Here is a 21,240-nt window from a genome sequence, read left to right on the forward strand (position 1 = left end):
AATTATGAATGCTTGACAACATTTACAAGTATCAGCATTATGCTAATAAGATAATTAATGTAAGCATGTTAACCATTTATAATCCGATTTGAACCTCTTTTATATGTGGTTTTCAATTAAGTAATAAAAAGAGTTTATATTACAATTGTTTGAAATACTATTAGTGGATCCTCTAACTTTGATATTTGTTGTTATCATTGTTTAATCTTTATGTTAATCTTCCATCTCAAAGTTCTCATCAACTTTTTCTTTTCTTTATTATTATTATTATTACTATTACTACTACTATTATTATTACTATTACTATTACTACTACTATTGTTGTTGTTATATTATTTTCATTTATAATTTATACAATTAACCTCCTTGCGGTGCGACCCTGGTCTTGTCGAATTATTTATTACTTCGACACTCTTGCACTTGGGAGAAAACATCAATATTTTGATCGTGCCATTGACCATTAACTCGAGTCAACAAAAAAATAAAAGTGATTATTATCATAATTCTAAAACCCGACTTAAGGGTTAACCCAAGGTCATGCCTGAGTCACAAGGCAGGTTGATCATCGACCTGCATGAATGTAAGAATTAGAATGGTTATTATCATAGTTTTTAAACTCAACAAGAAGGTCAACATAAGGCAAGGCCCGAATCACAAATAGGGTTGACAATTGACCTAGATTAACTTAAAATACAAGTAGTTATTATCATAGTTTTAAGTCTAAGTCATCAATAGGGTTGACCATTGACCAAAGTTAATGCAAGAATAAAAATAGTTATTATTATAATTTTAAAATCCAACTTAAAGGTTAATCTAAGATCAAGGTTGGAATGCAAGTTGATAGGATTAACCAAGGTTGACCAAAGTTAAGGATAAAAGTAGTTATTATCATAATTTCAGAACGTGACTCGAGAGTTAACTTGGGGCAAGGCCCGAGTTAATGGTAGGAAGGGTAAACTCAAGTTGACTCAAATTAAAAAAAAGTTTACACTACCTTGTTTTGACAAAAAAAATCAATAAATTTTTTACTTATGTTTTATCTCTAGTTGCTTGGGGTGCAGATCGACCCGAGTTTTTTACTAGGTTAAGCCAAATCAATTCTTCCTCTATTTCTTATTAAACCCGAACTGGTACAGTACTCGGGTTGGTCGCGTCTCATTTAATATCTATCAAATACTAAACACAAGACATGACAATTTTTTATTTAGTCGAATCAATATTGTCTAGCATATCAAACACTATATATGTGAGTGTGTGTGTGTGTGTTAATCTCACATTTATCATTTGTATAAAAATCTAATTGATATTTGTTATTATTATATCCATTGATGTATCAAACTTTGTTGTATGCATTTGTGTATCGTGGTGTAATGTATTTTTTAAAAGTGTTTTTCAATTGAAAATGTACTAAAATATTATTTTTTAGATATTTTTTTATTTGTAACATTAGCATACTAAAAACATCCAAAAATATATAATTTAATATTTTTTTTAAATGATAAGCAATTTCAAAAATACTTTGAAAAGCTGGTTATAATGCAAAAACAAATCCTAACTTCATTTCTAATAGTAATCTCAAAAGAACCATTTTCTAATGTTAATCCTATTGTTTTGAAACAACACTTGTAAAATCCTTGGCTCTTGAATGACAAAAAAAAATTAATTAAAGATTTATTAATATTGCATTTGTGGTGATTTGAAAGGAAAGATCGGGGGAAATAAAAAAACAATTATTAAAAGTTTAGAAAAGAAATAGATAACTTTAAGACATTAATGCATGATTGGGGGAGGGGGGGTCAACATTGTTGGATTAGATTTTTTTAATTATTTTTAATATCTTACTATCCAATTAGGGTTTTTTTTCGATCAACGATCTATATCAAATACTCATCCAATTTAAAAGGCATGGATACATACTATTTACTCCCTACCCTCCTGTAATTTATTAATGAATATTTCTGATTTATTAATGGATTTTTCTAATATTTACCTTAAGAATACTTTTTTTTTTGTTATTGTTGTGATCATAAATGAAAGTAACTTAATAAATGTAAATAAAATGTTTTAGTTTTTATAATCAATAATATTAAATTATGGATTATAATTTTAATAAATTAGTATTTCATGTTATTTTGCATTCCTCTCAACTAAAAATACTTTATTGTTTATATTCTAGATTTAAAATTTAAAATTTTCATTATGATTCTAGATTGTAACTCCAAACTTATAATAATGCCAAAATATAATTCAATATTAAAAAAGTAATCAAATATTTTAATAGTAAATGAAAACTTTAATAACTCATGATTATAAGACTTACATTCATAGGATGATCTTTGTTTTGATTATAACGATGCACTAGAATACCATAACAAAAATATAAATTAATATTTTTGATTTTTTTTAGTTTTCTTTTGGTAATAAAAATTACAAACCTATTGAATTATGAGGCTATTGATTATTGCCAACAAGTTACTTACTTATAGGTTATTGCCTAATAGAAACATGTTTTCAAGTTTTTATGAGCTTGATTGAATTGTAGTGCAATTATTATTGATTAATTTTGTTGAGTTGTTGTTGTGTGATTTCTTCTTCTTTTAACTTTTTTTCAATAGGAAAAATTATAGAAAATTATTTAGCATTCACCCATTTTTTTCATTCTTTTTTATTTTAAGGATGTGCAACTTCAACTACTTCTCTTCATTCCTCTACATACCATATAAGCTTTCTTTGATAAATCTAAATTGTCTCTACTTTGTATTCTAATTTTACTTTCATTTAATTCAAATTTTGTTCTTCCTTATATAATAGTAGTTCAATTCTAACCAAATCATGTTCTTTTTAATTTGATTCAATTAGGTGCTCATCTATGGATATAGCCTTATTCAAATCTCTAAAATCAATGTAGATTCTAGTTTTATTTTTTTTAAAAAAAACATGAACTATATTAAAAAGTCATTCTACATATCTGGCTATTCTAGTGAATTTAGCTTTCATCAATATTTGGACTTTTTTTTTTTAACATTGGGTATGAACTCGAAAGGTATTATTTTCTTACTCAAAATCACAGGCTCAACCTCTCTATACATTAGAATTCTAAGTTTCACCAGTTCTCTATTCAAACCATGCATATCTTTATATATGTTTTGGTGTTTGCTTTGCAAATCAATTTTTATTCCTTCTTAATATGTGTTTTGGTGTTTGCTTTTTCTCTAGTTGTCACCAAGTGTTAATATAAGTGATTTTATCTTTTTCTTGTTCTCCAAGATTCATTTATTCTAATTGATCAAGCTCTCCATATTTTTTAAAAGTTTTTTTTCTATTGACTTATAGCATGTCCATGAGCATTCCACCTCTTTTAATTTTATTTTTTTAATTTGACTATTTTGTTTTTTTTGCATATTCTTGATTTCTTTTTTTATCTTTAAGTAACCCTTCTTTCTTTTTTCTTTGATTTTGTTAATACTTGTTCTTTTATCCAATATATTAACAATTTCTATATAGTAGTCTGGACCGTTATCTTTCCAGAATTATCCTCTACCTTTTGCTTAGTCATCTAATAAGATTTTCTTTTTACTTACAAGCTCTTTATCTAATAAAAACCTTGTTAAAAAATTATAAATCTCATATTCAATCTCTTTAATGTTAATAAATGATCATGGTTGCTCCATTCTGATTATATTTTATTTTTCATCGTAAAACTATGCTTTTAACTTATTTATGTAAATAGTAAATGGTTTATTATATGCACGTATAACCTTAAACTTATCCCAATTCTAAAGTAAAAATATTTGGTGTAGTGTTGATGATATATAACTATTTGTATAAATTTAATCTCTCCCTAACAAGTTATTATAACACAAGATTGCATGGACAACAAATAACATTATTTCTGTAATTAATAAACCAACTTTTAAGCTAACTCTAATTGTCCCTTGTAAAAATTCCCTAAAAAATCCACTAATTGCAAAGTCCAAAAACTTAAAATTAATAGGATAAAGGTATATCCTATCAATATAATCTGGATATGATCTTTTATATGTTAAATTATATATTTGTTGAACTCTATATCCATGGTGTTCTTCTATTATTCTTAGAATATATTTTGGATCAACTTTATTTAGAAGAGGTTCATTCATTTATAAATTATTTAAAATTATTCTTTCATCCACTTCTTTTGATAATGGACTCTCATAAATGAAAAAAAATTATTTATTGAACTACTCTTAACGACTTCTTTCATTAAAGGTTTCCTTTGATTAAGTATTGGATAAAATAGAAAATTAATCTTAATATTAAACAGTTTTAACCAGCAAAGTTGTTTTCTATTTTGTTAAGAATCATTTCTTTTATGATTGACTTCTTTTTTTTCATTTTATCATTTAAATGGTTTTTAACCTCAAATGTCATTTATTTGAAAATTTTATTCGCGGTTTCCAACATAGTATAATTAAAATCAAAAATCACTTCATCATTTTATTCTCTTATTTTAATATTTAATTTTGCATGACATCTTCAATAGCCTTAATCATTTATTTTTAAGATTTTTTTGTTCAAGTTTTGCAATTTTCCTACTTCATGTTTTAGACTTCTTTCACCATTTTGTCTTCTTTTAATATGTAACTTTGAAATAGCATTAGTTCATCTCTCATTCATCATTACAATTCTATTACAATGATCTTTAATCATTTTCATCTTAATTTTATGTGTTTCCTTAATTTCTTCAAAAAGACATTTATATATCTTTTCCAATATTTTATTTGCCTCTTCTACTCTTTGTTCAAAGAGTAAATATCTCTATTTTATAGTCATAAACTTGATTCCTTATTCATTTTTAATTTCCTGGTTTAGAAGGATTATTTCTTTGTTTTCATTTTCAACAATGATATCTATTAATTTTTTCCTTTCCCCAAGGTTTTTTGGTAATTTTGATCTTTTGATACCATAGTTTAAAATAAAACATATATATATGACATTCCCATTATGATCATCAATTATTTTGAGATTTTTATTTTATTTTTTATGATTGCCTGAGTTTGTAACTTGTATTCCAAATTTAATCTTTTAGACTTTCACTATAATTCTTGATTTATAACTTCAAACTTATAGCAATGCTATAATATAATCCAATACTCAAGAAGTAATCAAATGCTTTAATACTAAGAACTTTAACAATTCAAGATCATAAAATTTATATTCACATAATGATTTTATTGAAATGCCTTAATAAAAAAGCATGAATTAATATTTTTAGTTTTTTATGATGTTTTTGGGTAACGAAAATTACAAGTCTACTAATTATCATCTACAAATTACTTACCTACTAGTTACTATTTACTAATAATTAGGTTTTGAAATTTATAAAAACTTGATTGAAATGCAAGCCTACTAATTAATGCTTCCACGTCGCGTGCCTACAAACAAACAAGTTTTGAAGTTCCTACAAAATTGATTGTAATACATTGCAGATACACTTGTTGTGTACTTTTTTCTCCCTCTTAGCCTCCTATAAATAGAAAAAACTGTAAAAGAAAACTATAAAGTAACCACCCATCTTCTCCATTCTTCCTAATTTTAAAGATGACTGCTTCTCTTCATTTCTCCATGTACCTATAGTAGTTCAACTCGTAACCAAATCCTAGTTCAGCTCATCACCAAATATTGTTCTTTTTAATTTAGTTTAGCTTTTGTTACCCTCTTATCAAGTCTGCCCTTCCTTAAATCTGTCTTTTTTGTGTTTATCCTAGACTATATAACAATTAGATTATGAAAGTAAATCCATTGGATTATAAAAGTGAAAATATTTTATTTATTATCAATTAAGGAGAACATATGTTAGAAAGAAAAACACCCTTTATTAATGTGAACCTAATATGAAACTAGATAATTTACTGTAATGAGATAAAAACAAACTGTGCCTCATAAGACATCCATTTCCCAACATCTTTTAGTAATATAACTGAGTCACAGCACCACCAAACAGCCTACAAAGCTTCCCTTTCTCGACTCTCTTCACATTTGGTATCTAAGAAGAGTGTTGCTGAACCCATTCTACCAGGGTGAGGATGCCAAATCCTGTTGCGGTGCGCTTCTTCTCGCTGGATACAGGACCAGCCATGTCAATGTGCATCCACTGAACCTTCTCATCAACAAACTGCAAAATCAGAGATGTTTTTTCAGGATTTCCTGGGACGTGAGATAATATGATGCCAAGAACCAAGCACTTATGACTGAAAAATTATCAAAGTTTTCTTTCTTTTTTTAAAACAAAAAAGAAATATATATATATATAAATAAGGAATAACTTGATTTTGGTCAAGCTTAAAGCGGAAACAACCACAGTGCTTTGTGGTGCATTAGAAGCCTCGCCAGTTCTTCATCCAAAGGTGGTTGGCGAAATTCCCTACCAAAACCTGTTGACAGTGTCTGTCCCAACTTAGAGTACCTTCTGGATGACAACATGCATTCAAGAATATTTCGAAAAACCACTTATTGTTTGGTACATTACCCAGAATCCCAGACAATTTCATCTTGAAGTGCAGATACCCCATATCCAACACTTCTAAATTGATAGGATATTGTTACTATAGAAAATAATGGAAAATATCCCAAGCAGATGAGCTCTACACATGGTTGCATACCCAACTGGACAGTGCTTTGCAAGTCCATGTAACACGGGTAAGGGCATTCTAAAGAACAAAAATAAAAAATGGAATGACAACTACAAGAATGGGCAGTGGAGTATCATGATCACGTACCTGTTTCAAAAACAGAGCTGCCGTGATAGCACCACCCTGACGAGCACCAGTGTTTACCATATCAGCTACTCCTGACTTCATGGACTCCCAGTAACTTTCCTCTAATGGCATCCTCCAGAGTTTCTCTCCGCTGGCCTCTGCTGCTGTGAATACCTCATTTGCCAACTCATCACTGGGTGTAAAAACACCTGCATAAGAAAAGGTTTTCCACTATTTAAACAACAGGCAATTGAGTAATCTAGCCATGAAAGGGTGTCAGTTCCATGAACGACCACAAATACCAAAGTTTACTAAGCCACCATGTCAATGTCTTTGAGACACTAGCAGACTTGAGTTTAGAAGTTATAAACAGTTTTCTACAAACTGCATAGACAACTAATGCACGACCACATCTTTTTCTGGTGACAGACTGCATTTAAACCTCTAGGTACTTTTATCATAACAGCTGTGTATTTGTTCAGCAGTCAAAAACTTACTGTTCAGCAAAACCCCCACCCCTCCCTTCTCCCAACTATAGAAAGAAAAAGAAATTCTCAAAACTCTATCCCCACTAGAATCGGACTTCCCAGCATGATTAATAAAAATGTGTTCAAAAACTTGCTTTTCAGCACAACCCTGCAGGATTATTGAAAACATGTATGTACCTGCAATTGAGGGCCCGAGAGCAACTACACAGGCTCCAGTTAGTGTTGCCAAGTCAATTATCTGCAAAATAATTAATAACATTCAGCAAAATTCCAAATCCAAACTAAACGACCATGACTATCAGCACGCTACATTCTTACTGTGTTAACTTTAGCAATGCTAATATGAGGTCATACAACTACAATTTTGATTGCTGATCAAATATCAAGGTACAAAAAGTTCAGCTTATGTAGCATATGAAAATTAAACAACTCCTACCCAGTAAACATGTATTTTAGCACAACCATTCCAAAGCATTAAAAAATTTTCATCTGATTGTCACAATATTATATTTAAATGGTACCTTCTCTACACCCTGGTTACAGGCATAAACTAAAGCATCTGCAAGTGTAAGTCTGCCTTCAGCATCAGTGTTGTTCACCTGCAACGAGATTCTCCAGCAAGATATTACATAACTGGCTGAAGGACTTACAAGAATTTTATCCAACATTCTAAAGATATGATGACAAAGGGATCTAAATCCTTTTGGAATTTTTTGCCACGTATTTAAATGTACAAATAAACTACTTAGTGACAGCAATAGTGAAGGCTTATCTCTCTTTTGATGCTTTTATTTTATTTAATTCTTTTATTGTACCCTTTTGATGCATTGACAATAAGAAACTAAATGCATATATATATATATAAACCCTTAAAGACAACAAAAGGCATCACTAAAGAGGTCACTAACAAGAGGAGAAGAAAATCAAAACTGGAATGTTTGCAGTTAACAGAAAAACTATAGCTACCTGGCACAAACCCAACAAGTCACAGCTAAACTTTTCTATTGATACTAGAGAATGAATCAGAAAGTTCATATGATAAAATGGTGTGAGATAGCTGGCTTCTGGGATTTGTAAATGCCTAATTCAACCAACACAAACCTGAATTATTGCTGTCTCTACTCTACAATGACTAACAGAAAACAAACAGGACATGCTTTTTAACAAAATGACTTGATTAAAATATTACAATATTGCAGGATGCACAAATTCCAATAGTGAGGTTACCATTGTTGGGTGATGGTTGGGGGTTGGGGTGAGGTGAGGTAATGACAACCAGAGACTCTTAAATGCATGTCTAATCCATGCAAAACACAATACTCAATCAAATAAAAAGAGCTTCTATTTTTTTCCAATCTTTTTCCCTGCAAGATGATGAAGCTATACCTCAATTGTCTTTCCATTAGAGGCTGTAACTATATCTCCTGGCCTCATACCAGTTCCACTGATCATATTCTCGCAAGCTGCAACAATGAAATGGACCTGCATAACAAGATTTCAGCTGAGTCAAAAGGGCATTTAAATTTTTAAAAAAATATACATGTAATTGCAAACAAATGGTTAGACAAAAGGACGAAAAGAAACTAACATTTTAAATTGATAGGAACATGTTTTTAGCAATGATTATGAGAACAAGGACAAGACAAACAGCTTACCTCAACCCCACGAGGTTTAACTTGACCAATGGCTTTAGCTGCACCTAAAACTGCTGCTGAACCTCCCATATCAAATTTCATGAACTCAATGGAACAGCCAGGTCCTGTCTTGATGTTGTAGCCACCACTGAAAACATAAAAGACACAGCATTCAGGAACCCCTACTGGCATCCAAAACAGCAGAAAGAATAAAAGACAAGAAGCACCACTTCCTATAACATGTGAAAAGCACATGCTGAGAAAGGATCAGAAGCATAGCCTCCTTCTTGACAGAGCGTAACCAAGACTGTTTATCATGTGAATGATCACTATCTAAATGATGCAACATGGCACCATCACACAATGAACTTCAAAAAGTCAGCACCATATCCCCACAGTTGGTTTTAGAACCAAAAACTAACATTTTGGAAAATAAATAATCACCTGTCAAAAGTCAATCCTTTTCCAACTAATGCTAACTTGGCTTTAACAGGTCCACTTGAAGGCTTATAACACAAATGGATGAAATGGGGAGGATTTTCAGAAGCTGCAGCAACACCTAAATAGGATCCCATTTTCAACTCTATGCACTGCTCTGCACTCAAGATGGTAGCAGAAAGAACATCGCTGTATGTGGAAGCAATCTTTGACGCTTCTTCTGCCAGAACAGCTGAAATATAGAAGTCATTGCACACAATTAAACATGTACACACATATACATATTATGGGTGCATACCTATGTCTTGGGATAGAAATATGAACTACGGCCCATTAAAATATTAGTTCAGACACAGGAAGTAGGTCAGGTTGTAATTCTAATTATTGCATTATGCATGCCAGCCTTAAGGGGAAGCTGGTACAAACCAGGGGTGAGTACATTGGCAGGTGAATTGACAAGCTCTTTTCCAAAAATTACAGCAGAAGAAACATCTTCAGCATATTTGAGCTTCTTCGCTAGCTCAGGTCCAGTTCCAAGACCAAGAATATCCACAGATTTAAGCACAGGTTTCTTTGAATCCGACTTATACCTATTATCTTCATATGTCCCCAGCACAGTCCCTGTCACAGTATAAACCATTCAACATAAATTATTTCCAAAAGTTGAAACACTCAATCCACACAATACCATCAATTCCTAATACAAGTACCAGATACTATCGCCGAAGCAGTATTAAGTTTTGATTCATTCGAGATGCTTCCAGTTGAAGCAAACACAATGCCAACATCACTGGCTTGAGCAGTCTTAGCAGCAGCCGCAATGGCCTCACCAAAATTTCGAAAATTATATGTGTTTGTTGCAGACTGTCCAAGGCCAATCAAGCCGATTCTTTTGGAACCAAGACCTGGAAGTCTAAGAACCAATGACTGGCCAGGTTTTCCTGTGAAATCCTCCTCAGAAGAGGCTTCACTTAATTGACCACCCAGCTTAGCATCTAGCTTTTTCAAAAGAGAGTTGTCGAACTTCTTGCTGTCATCCATGGCCATATCTTTCTCTGTAACACCAACCGCAAGTATATCCCCTTTCCATTCTGCCACGTCAATTTCTTTTGCAGAAAAAGCAATCTGTCAAGAATTACACAAACACACGATCCATCTTTTTAGTACCCAATAAACAACAATCAAAATGCAAATAATCACAAACTTCACCAATTAATATTTGATCAAAGCACTTATCGGCAGGGGAAAACACCAATCAGGTCGCATGTATTTGTCACAGCTTTAAGGCATAAATCACACGTAGAGACGCGAAATCAAGGAGGTTTGAAAGAAAAGAAATGAAAACCCACCAACGAAAAACAGTATGATTAGAATTTCAACCCTTGATGATCAATCAAAACTATAACTTTATGCGAAACAAAAACAAAATCACAGATTGGTTTCAACCACTATTACTCATATAGATGTAGAAGGACATGCAAATCTATAGTTGGCTTTAAAAACAAGAACCATTAACAAAAGTAAATAAAACATTCCAGCCGCAAAAAGAAACAGACAAATCTATTATTGACTTTAAAACTTATAACCATAATCAAAAATCAATAATCTTGATAATCTAAACACAATATACAAAGAAACAAAATGTGGGGTTTATTCTTTTAGGGGAAATTACAAGAGATTGACCTTAGGGACATCGATGTTAGCAGGCTGAGTAAGGCCAAGAGTGGCACGAGCTGAGTGAGCCATGAGTTTGACTCCTCGTCTTCTGTAAGAATCAAAGGGTGAAACTGAAAAGGTGAATCTAAGACAAGGAGCTGACTTCAACTTCGTGAGAAACAAGGACGGGGAAGAGGAGAAAGATGATCGGACAACAACAGCAGTAAGAGAGGTGGCCAAGGATACTACAATAACGGCCATTTTTCGGTTTCGGTTTCTCTATCTATTTATACTGAATCCATCCGTCAAAAAATTAGACAGATATACTTTAAAGTATTTTTTATTTTAAAATAATATTTTTAATTTTCATACTTATTTTTTAAAATAATTTTTTTAAAAAAATAAAAATTTATAAAATGATAGTTACATCGCTATCTCAAGTACACTGTTTAATGGTGCATTGACACCAGCTTAGTGTGCTGACCGACCACTTGTATTTGATAGAGGCATGTGCTGACCGACCAATTGTATTTGATAAGAGGCATGGCTCTTGCTTCGGTTGGCTAGTGATAGATAATTTTTAGAGGATAAATTCCATATTGTATTCCTTGTTTCAAGCTAAAGTCCTTGCCGTGTTGACTTTTTTTATAAAAGATTATCACAATTATTTTTAATTTTTGATAAAATAACACATAATAAAATAATATATTTTTATATGTTGTTATTAAGAACTGTTATATTAAAATGATATTATGATGGTTTAAATATTATATTTCATAACCGTAATATTTAAATTGATATTACTCATTCATAAAAATCAATTATATTTTTACATGAACTTGCGGGTGCTTTCTGTTTTCTTTTGCTTTTTTCACTTTCTCCTTGACCTTATGACCCATTTCTTTCTTTTTATCCACCATGTTATGTACCACCTTAAAAACCTTGTATGTGGCCTTATGTAGAGCTTTTGCCATCTTATGTGTATAGTTCTCTGGTGTATCACACAAAAGCTTTGAAGGGTAATGTTTCTCACCCCTCAAATGATGATAAATGCCTTTGCTAATATGTTGCTTATTCGATATTTTTCTTTTTCTTTTCAACCATGCTAGGCCATTTAAACTTAACACCACCATTTTGTTGTTAATGTTGCTGGGATTGTTCTGGAGAGATCAAAATTTTAGTGTTGTGGTGATCATTTTCATCACAAGTCTCGACAACAATGACCTTATAGCCTTCTTTTTCTATAACATCTTCCACTTGTTGTTTTTATGGTTGGTTTGTTAGTGGGCTTGGAGACTATACTTTTATTACAAATAAAAAAGTGAAAACGAGACAAAAGGATAAAAGATTTATTATTTTCTATGATTTCTAGCTGCTATATGTAATATGACATAACCACATGGTAATTTACATGTGTATTTCTCATGAAATCCACAACTATCTATATTAAAAAATTAAAAATAATTATTAATAATAATTAAATATATATCTGAAAAAGTTAAGAGATAGAAATAGATACATATATATAATTTCACAATACTAGTCATTTACCCGACAATGTTCAATGACTTTGTTAATTAAAATATTTTTTATTTTATTAAATAATAGTAGAAATAGACATATATAAAATTAATTGAATAAAATCAAAGAAAAAAAAGATCATGCAAGGTTGCACCGATTACATATTCTATTCAAAAAAAAATATTTTTAATCTTTAAAAATAAATCTCAATTATACAGAACATAAAAAAATTATAGACAAATTAGAATAACCTCTTGAAAAATTAAATACAAATAAAATAATAAAAAACAACCACTATTTAAAAAGAGATAAATAAAAAAAATAACAAATCATAAAGAAGTGGTATTAATTTAAATATAAATTTAAAACTTATTTAAAAAACACATATAAAAAATAATTTTTTAAAAGAAAAAATAATAAAAAACAAAAAAATAAAGCCAAGCATTTGCTAGGCCTGATTGATTTAGAAAGGCTCGCGGGCAAACCCTATTTAAAAAAAAAACTCAATTAGAATAGGTAATATATCATCCGATCTAATGTTTTTTTAAAACAAAAATTTTAGATGATGTGTCACCTGGTTTTTTCTAAATTCCAACTACTATAGTAATTGAAAAAATAAAATCCATGTTTTTCTTACCAAAAAGCTATTTTTGACTCAAAATAACTAGAAAAGAATCTTAACACCTTAACAAGCACATAAATGACCTTAAAAAATATACATACACATACAAAAACCTGAAATGAAAATATTTCTGAGTTTAGATCTGGTTTTTTAGGCAATTTTAAAATAAAAAAAACACCTAAGAGAAACTCTTCTAAATAAATGGAACCTGTTGACAAGATAATTTTGAGATAAAAAAACACCTAAGAGAAACTCTTCTAAATAAATGGAACCTGTTGACACCATGCCAATAATTTTAGTAGTTAGAATTGGTATCAAAACTAATTTTCTCTCTCTAAAACTAGAATCTAGTGATCTCTCTCTCAAACTAGAAATTAAAAATATATAGGTTTATATATAAAATTTTTCATAAAATAATTGCTAACATTACTCTAAAAACCTATGATGTTATTTAAAAAATATAATACCATTATATAATTTTAAAATATAATTATAATTGAATTATTTTTAAATATATATTTTTAATAATTGCTAACATTACTCTAAAAACCTCTAATGTTATTTAAAAAATATAATATCATTGTATAATTTTAAAATATAATTATAATTAAATTATTTTTAAATATATATTTCTTCAAAGAAGAAATATAGAGAAGGGCAAGAGAGTCCATCATGAATGTACTTTATCTTAAAAAATTGTACTATGCATGTCTTGAATTACAAAGCTAAACCAATAAGCCTATTTTTTAAAAAAACAAAAAGAATAATATATCATTCAAGGAAACTCAAAACCTTGGTTAATAATTTTATATTTTCTACTTGGAGAATAATTCAATTATGTTATTTAAAAAAAAAATAGAAAAGATTTAGAACCACAGACAATTTTTTAATAGCCAATATACCATGTAAAAAGTTCAAATTACATGAACACCAAACATTTCAATTTTTTTCTTACAGTGATAAAAAAAAAACTATTATATTAATGAATAGTAGACCAAGTGTAGTTGCACTATGTTTTCTTGGTCGTGATAGAGTTTTTTTTTTTGTTAATTATTCCCTCAAAATTGTTTTACACAGACGCACACACAAATCGTCATCAAATCGTCATCTTTACAGTAATCACAAGAAAACACAACTCAACATTTTCCTAAATAGGCAGCTAAATTTAAATTTCGAAGGACATAAATGGAAATTAATCAGCCAACGACAGTGAACAAGAAGGTGGCACGATGCAAGGACTGTAGGCTTATGAAGCAAATGACATGTCGTTACTGAAAAAATCCCAAGCAGGCATTAGAGGCCATCCCATCCCAGTACAGAACGAACAAATTCAAAGACTCATCACAAATTTTGAATTTCTTTCTTCTTCTTATCCTCCTCCAAAAAGGAGACTCAAAAAGAAAAGGAAATGGTGGGAGCGAACTTGAAAGCAGAAACAATTAAACTGATGGAGAAGAGAAGTGCTTTGGAAACTGAGATGAATGTCATCATCGACCGCCTCTCCCCCCCCCCCCCCGCCTCTGTCAGCCTGGCGGTCCTGGTCTCTCCGGCAACCTCGTCGATTCTGAGGCACATAAATTCTCTTCTTCTTCTTCTTCTTCTTCTTTAGGGTTTTATGTATCCGTGGCTGTTAAGATTTGCCGAGTATTTTTGGTTTTAATTTATTTCTTAAAAAAAATTCTAGGGTTTTCCTCGGTCGGATATTGATATCCCAGTCGTTAGAGCTGAACGACACCGACTTGCTGGTATTTCCCTTCCCTTTCCCTTTCCCTTTCCCTTTCCCTTATATATATTTGTTTACTTCAATCTCTGTAGTTTTTTTTGTGTGTTTTGTATCAATAGAGCTGCGGAATGATCATAAGGAGATTACAGAGAAAATAAATGAGAATATTCAAGTTCTTCATTCAGCCAGGCTTGCAACCAAAGATTCAGGTACGTAGATATGTAAAAATGTTATTTGCTCATATGTTCTCTCAGTTATCATTGCATGTTGGGCGTGGACTTGCAATACGAATACTTGCTTCGTTTGTATTGAATGATGACACATTTTCTGTTGGCAGTCATCTTTGATCGCTTCCTGTTCATATCTATAATAGAGTTTATATGTCTCCCACGAGCCAATTATCTCTGCTTAACTTCTATACTTCAAGATAGAAATACTTATGCTATATCTCAACAAGAGATTGGCTTCTTCTCTGTGATAAGTTGACTGACTTGTTCTTCCTCACTTGCATGGAAATGATGGGGTGTCAAATAATCAAAACTCAGTGGCTGGCAATGCTGTTCCATCTGCAACTTCCCACAATGTTGTTCTTAGAGATTCTCCCAGTTCCATGGATGTGGACATGATGGCTAGCATACCCTTTGCTGTGGTTGATGAAATTGCTGATGCATCCCCAACAGCAGAGGATGGTCTGCAACTTGGAGATCAACTTGTTAAATTTGGTACTGTGGAATATCAAGTTGGTGAGAATCTTTTGCAAAAGCTTGCGTCTGAGGCTCAGGCAAATCAGGGTCATGCAGTACCAGTGATAGTTATGAGGCAAGGTGCTCCCATCAACTTATCACTGACTCCTAGAGTGTGGCCTGGCAGGGGTCTTCTGGGGTATGTCTGCCTTTCATTTTCTTCTTTTCGTACAATTCCACGCAATTCATGATTGAGTCCTTGTTTTTAATGAGTTCTATCCAACAAAGCTTTCCCTTTACTAAAACTATTGGTATGTGCTACTACTACCACCACCAAGATGAAAAATCGTACTAGCCTGAGTTCTTGTGTATAGTACTCTTAGCAGGTTTTTTTTTTGTTGTTATTTTTTATTTGTTGCTTGTAGTCTACATACGATTTAGATTAGTTTGTGGAAAAGGTGTCCTAAAAAAGGTGATAATATTGCAAATTCTGGAACATGACATCCTTAAAAAATATGGATTTCAATGTATGTATGAAAAGGGGGGTGGGGGTGATGGCAGAAAATGATTCAGATGAGAATGAGGTGCTGAGGATGGTAATGCTGGGATATACTTAATGCTGGGATATACTTAATCTGTAACCTTGTTAGATTGACCATAAAAAATTTCATGCATGCTTTTTTTTTTTTTTTTGTATGCTTCTTTTGAAATATTATTAGATGGCTTTAATAATTCTTGGGAACACCGGTTGTGTTTTTCTTAATTGTCTTTTGCATACTGGTTGCTTTTTTCACTGGTGGTCTAGCAAGTAAAAACATACTCGTATGGAACTTCTTGGAATACCCCAAGCAGGTCTTCAAATTGGGTTATTGCATTCTTTGAAGGCATATATTGTCACAAGTCACAACCAATAAATCATCCTTTTATAAATCTGGTTGGGCTTGTCTAGGTTTAGATGGAAAGAGAAGCTTCTTTCAAGGCTCCCTAAAGAGTTCTTATGATGTTTTTAAACTAATTGCGAAGTCTAGCTGTTGGGACTATACTAGGTTTCCTTTCCCTACTTTTGTTCTTTTTTTGGTTTTTTCCCCATATCAACTCAGCTCTCTATCTTATTGGTGCCAAATTTTGATACGGCAGGAGGGGATTGCCACTGCTTAAGTTGTGTGTTGCTTAGAATCATGGCTGTTAAATTGAGATTCGACTCCTAAATCGGAAAGCCCATCTTTGGAATCATGAATCATAAGATTCATTAACAAATGAAAACAGTACAATAAAAGATAACTAGCATTACCAAATAAAGTTAAAAATGATCATTTACTAAACAAAATGTGCATCAATTCATTTAATTTATTAGTTCCTGGTCATTAAACAACCCAGCCTCAAAATTCAACATATTATTCATCGGTTCTTGATCATTCTAACAACTCAATAACTTAGAAATACATCTAAATCTACGTTCTAACTAGCATACTGCTAAATTTCCTAGTTTAAATAATCTTTCCCAATGTTGATATCACCCTTGTCATTCTTGTGGTCTTTGAGACCCTTGCTTTCTTTCACCCTTTTCTTTCTTTGTGAAAAATTAATTTATAATCTGTTCCAGTTTCAAGTAGACATATTAGTTAAAGAAAATTGCTCATATGTTTTTGTCATCCTTGATTTCTAGAAGAAAGCTTCCTGTTCTTCCCATCTCTTTTAAAAAGCAATGAATCGTACTGAATTGAATCATGACTGATTCACAAGATTCACGTGCACTTGAGATATAACCCGTGTTTAGCATTGTTTTGAATGTGAATCAAGATGAATTGTAAGATTCGAATTAATCGTAAGATTCTAACGGCCATGCTCAGAACTGCTGTAGCTAAGTTATTTTGGACATGTGTGCCTATATATCGATCATCACACATTTGCCTTGCTACTGCTAATTCATGAGTTTACTAATTCTTTTATTGTGTTTTATTTGATATGCTTGCAGATGCAGTTTCCGGATCTTATAACTGTTTCTGGGATAACAGGGAAGGTGGTTGGTTGGTTTTATTGCCAGTTGCAACTCTGTTTCGGATAAGCATTAAAAATTGTTTCTTCAGTTTTCAAGAATCAGATATTGGTCTAGCAAGTTTTACTATGCACTCTAAATTTGTCTGACTTGAGCTTGTTTCAAAGATGTCTGAAGAACTGCTTGATGCTAATTCAATTGTCTTTGTTTAGCCTGCCTTTCTCTCTTCTGGTTATGTGCGTTGTCCGTGTTTGCCTTGGAATATGCTGGGGGGGAAGGGGGAAGGGGAAAGAGTCTGAGCTCCACTTTAGCATTTGAATTTTGAAGGCAAAAATTCATTCATGTTAGAAAACAAGAGCCCTCACAATCAAAGATCAGCCTTGCATTTCACGACACATGCCCATTTCTATTCGCTGATTCACATACAATGACTGTAATACCTCTCTTTATGCTAATTGCTCTGAGATATGGCCGGAAAGTGTATAATGCGAGCTGGTATTCAAATTTGTTGATTCCAGCATTATAACGACCCCCGAACGGGATATGCCAATGATCAAGCTGCAGTCTGCGGATCCAAAGCATCTCCTGCATGTGAAGATGGAACCTATCACTCTTCTCTTCACTTCCCTAACTTGATAATCCAAAGCATCTCCTGCATGTGAAGATGAAACATGTCACTCTTCTTTTCACTTCCCTCACTTGGGAAGTGAAGACTGCGGCACTCACGATCTTCACTGATCTTCCCTTTCTTTTACTAACTTGCCTCGTCACTGAATTTAACGTTGATTAACTGGATGAGTATGGCAGGGTACACTGTTCACAGGAGATTAGTTGACCACGCTGTCCTTGCTGCATCTGCATGACCCGTGAAATCCACGTTGTCCTTGCTACATCTGCCTGTCCCGGGACATCCACGTTTCCATGTCTCAATTGATATGGTGACCGGAGATGTACGTTGTTATTAATTTTAGGATTTGAGATGTGTGGAAGTTGACCTGCACATCTACTTTAATAAAAAAAAAAAACATATATTTGACAGTAATCATTTAGCAGGTAGTGAGGGTAAAATCTCAAGTGCGATCACTTCATATAGATTTGGCAAAAAATCTGAAGGCATGCAGATGTAAATTGGTTGCCAAAAAGCGACCCATTGCCATTTTATTCCTCTCTTGATTGCTAAGCACTACTGTATAGCTACTCTGGCATGACTACGAAATCATTGATCAACTTCAGTCCAAAAGTTCTTGCGGCACGCTTGACTCCCTTGACTCGCTTTTGGCTTTTACTATTTGGAGTTTGATGCTTAGCCTGCAACATCAGTCTAAAAGCCTACTAGAAAGTTGCGGTGACAAGACATTTAGAGAAGATAGCTCACCTTAGTAATGCTTTTCTTGGATCAGCGAAAGGCATGTTGAAGCTGTTTCCTTTTGGGAAGTTGCAATGGACAGAAATAGATAGACCTCGCCAGCTTCCTGATCGTGCACTCACATCTTTATAAAAGTTCGGCACGGCAAAAGAAAGGAATTGTTAGCGTTGTTGGTTTGTTGGCCAATAAAGTGAAAGATCAATCCAAATTTTAATAAATATCTGCATCAAAGCCCTAGTAGAACCAAAAGGACTCACAGAGTAGATATATTTCAGTTTGTCACATGGGCAGGTGGGGCTTTCCTAAATTCCTAATTTCATATTGTTGTTTTTGAAGAGGATGTGATTTAAAAGATCAACTAAATCTTCAAATTAATTCCCAGAAATGAAATAATCTCATTCATTATCGTTAAATAATCGCATATATACTTCACTCAAATAAGGTATGAATAATCTACAATAATGTTAAATGATATACAATAATAACAAGTGTTATATATATACACATAAAAATATAAAAATAAAGGTGAGCATTTTTAGTTCAATCCGGTCTAGTTTTCATTTAAAAAATAACCAAATTATTTTTTAAAAAAAATCAAAACTGAACCAAAACTGGTTCAAACCGACCAGTTTCAGTTTGGTTCGGTTAATTGAAAGGAAAAACCGGGAAAAACCAATTTTATCTTAGCCAAACATATTGAGCAGGTTTTTCTAATATTAAAAATAAAGAAGCTAGATAAAACAAGTATCAAATGAAGATCTAGAAAAAAATAATTCTCATTTCTCACAATATCCGTGACAGTAGTTGCAACATAAATGGCAAACCAACAATCTCATAAATAAATATGAAAAATAAATATATAATAGATCTACAAAAATAAAAAAAGAAGAAGTTAAAAGTCAATATAATAAATCTTCATCTAAGAGAGATCTAAGCGATAAGAATATTTTGTGTGCCATAAGTGATTTATCACTAGGCAGCACCTCCGCAAATGTCATAAAGATTGAATTGAGGGGGGTTCCACGAGTACTGTTTGGATGTTTAATCCACAAAGAGATAAGAAAGGGACAGAAAGATTGAGTAATGAGAGATGAAGAGGGGGGCTCTAGGGCTGTTTTTAGTTTGTTTAATATATGGACTCTCCTCTTTACTCTTTAGCAGTAGGTTGTGCAATGAGGGCAATTGAGGTTTGCTAGGGTTTAGAGAAAAAACTAAAAAGTAAATGGAAGAAAGGTATTTATAGTACCACCGGGGTCTTAGTTTTATTTATATTTGAACCGGTTTGATTTATTTGATTTCAGCCTTTAAAACCGAAATCAAACCAAATCAAGTTGTTTTTTTAATTTTTTTAATTGGTATCAAGTTGTTTTTTTAATTTTTTTAATTTTTCTAATTGGTTTAATTATTTTTTTATGATTCAGGTTTTTTAGTTATTTTTTTGTTTTCTCGATTTAATTATTTTTTCATATTTTTTGCTCACCCCTACATAAAAGTTTCATGTGGTAGACGTTATACTTCACTTTGTATAATTTTTTTCTTCAAAAAGTCTTAATTATTTAAGACATAATAATATTATAATGTCCAAAAAATTCAAGTAGTTTAGAAGTAAGGTTTATGTGTTAGATGATCAATCATTCTCTTGGTTCTAGCAATCTAATCCATTCTCCCTAGTCAATATGACTGTGATTGATACCTATAAAAGGTCTCATTTTATAGATTTAGGGACTTCCAAATACTTAAGTAAATATCTTTCTAGAGAAAAAAAAGTACAATAATATTATAGAAAGATGGAATACATATATATGTGTGTGTGTGTGTGTGTGTGTGTGTGTGTGTGTGTGTAATAGAAAATGAAAACTGTGAACTTGGAGCTTGAAGGATTCATAGGGTATTTATAACCCATGAATCTTTTTTCATTTTTTATGAAGAGGAGAAGATAGGAGTGTAGTCTTGCTTTGATAAAATTTAATTAGGGATAAAAATTTCTTACCTAGACATTAATGCGATGTAAATATGGCAGACCCTTAGAAGATCTTTCATACACGTAGGGATGTAGAGAGAGTAAGATACAAAATATAATTGAGTTCATAAAGGCTGAGCTCTTCTCCTAGGCTAAACCCAAGAAAGGTGGGTTTTTTTCTTGGTTGAGCCTAAGAGAGGTTAGTCCTTTTTTTGGACAAGCCCAAGGAAGACGGTTCCCTCTTTTGGTTGAGCCCATGGAATGTGGATCCTCGAGGTCTTTCAGTCCAATTAAATTTAGGTTTATTAATAGTCCCCAAGTTTTTATTATATTTATACATAAAGAGTTGTAAAAATACCCTATATAACGAGTTTATTGATTTTCTTTGTATGAGAAGAAGGGTGGAAACCCAAAAT

General features: G+C 32.0%; 2 protein-coding genes across 2 annotated transcripts; one reads left to right on the plus strand and one right to left on the minus strand.

Moving 5' to 3' along the window:
* Positions 1–5,835: 5,835 nt before the first annotated feature.
* Positions 5,836–11,230, minus strand: LOC105131907 (leucine aminopeptidase 1). Its single transcript, XM_011035102.1, has 10 exons — positions 10,981–11,230; positions 10,008–10,422; positions 9,724–9,918; positions 9,304–9,529; positions 8,881–9,007; positions 8,612–8,707; positions 7,747–7,824; positions 7,403–7,463; positions 6,759–6,946; positions 5,836–6,154 (listed from the first exon to the last, which is right to left on the minus strand). The coding sequence occupies exons 1-10, from the start codon at positions 11,212–11,214 to the stop codon at positions 6,026–6,028; spliced, it is 1,749 nt and encodes a 582-aa protein (XP_011033404.1). The 5' UTR covers positions 11,215–11,230; the 3' UTR covers positions 5,836–6,025.
* Positions 11,231–14,346: 3,116 nt separating this feature from the next.
* On the plus strand, positions 14,347–17,716 carry LOC105131908 (26S proteasome regulatory subunit). The gene is given in 6 exon segments (XM_011035103.1): positions 14,347–14,591; positions 14,594–14,665; positions 14,781–14,841; positions 14,939–15,028; positions 15,365–15,701; positions 17,478–17,716. Coding segments are annotated over 6 exon segments (669 nt in total). The 5' UTR covers positions 14,347–14,504; the 3' UTR covers positions 17,500–17,716.
* The last annotated feature ends 3,524 nt before the right edge of the window (positions 17,717–21,240 follow it).

Source organism: Populus euphratica, unplaced genomic scaffold, assembly GCF_000495115.2.
Source record: "Populus euphratica unplaced genomic scaffold, PopEup_1.0 scaffold73.1, whole genome shotgun sequence".
NCBI lineage: Eukaryota > Viridiplantae > Streptophyta > Magnoliopsida > Malpighiales > Salicaceae > Populus > Populus euphratica.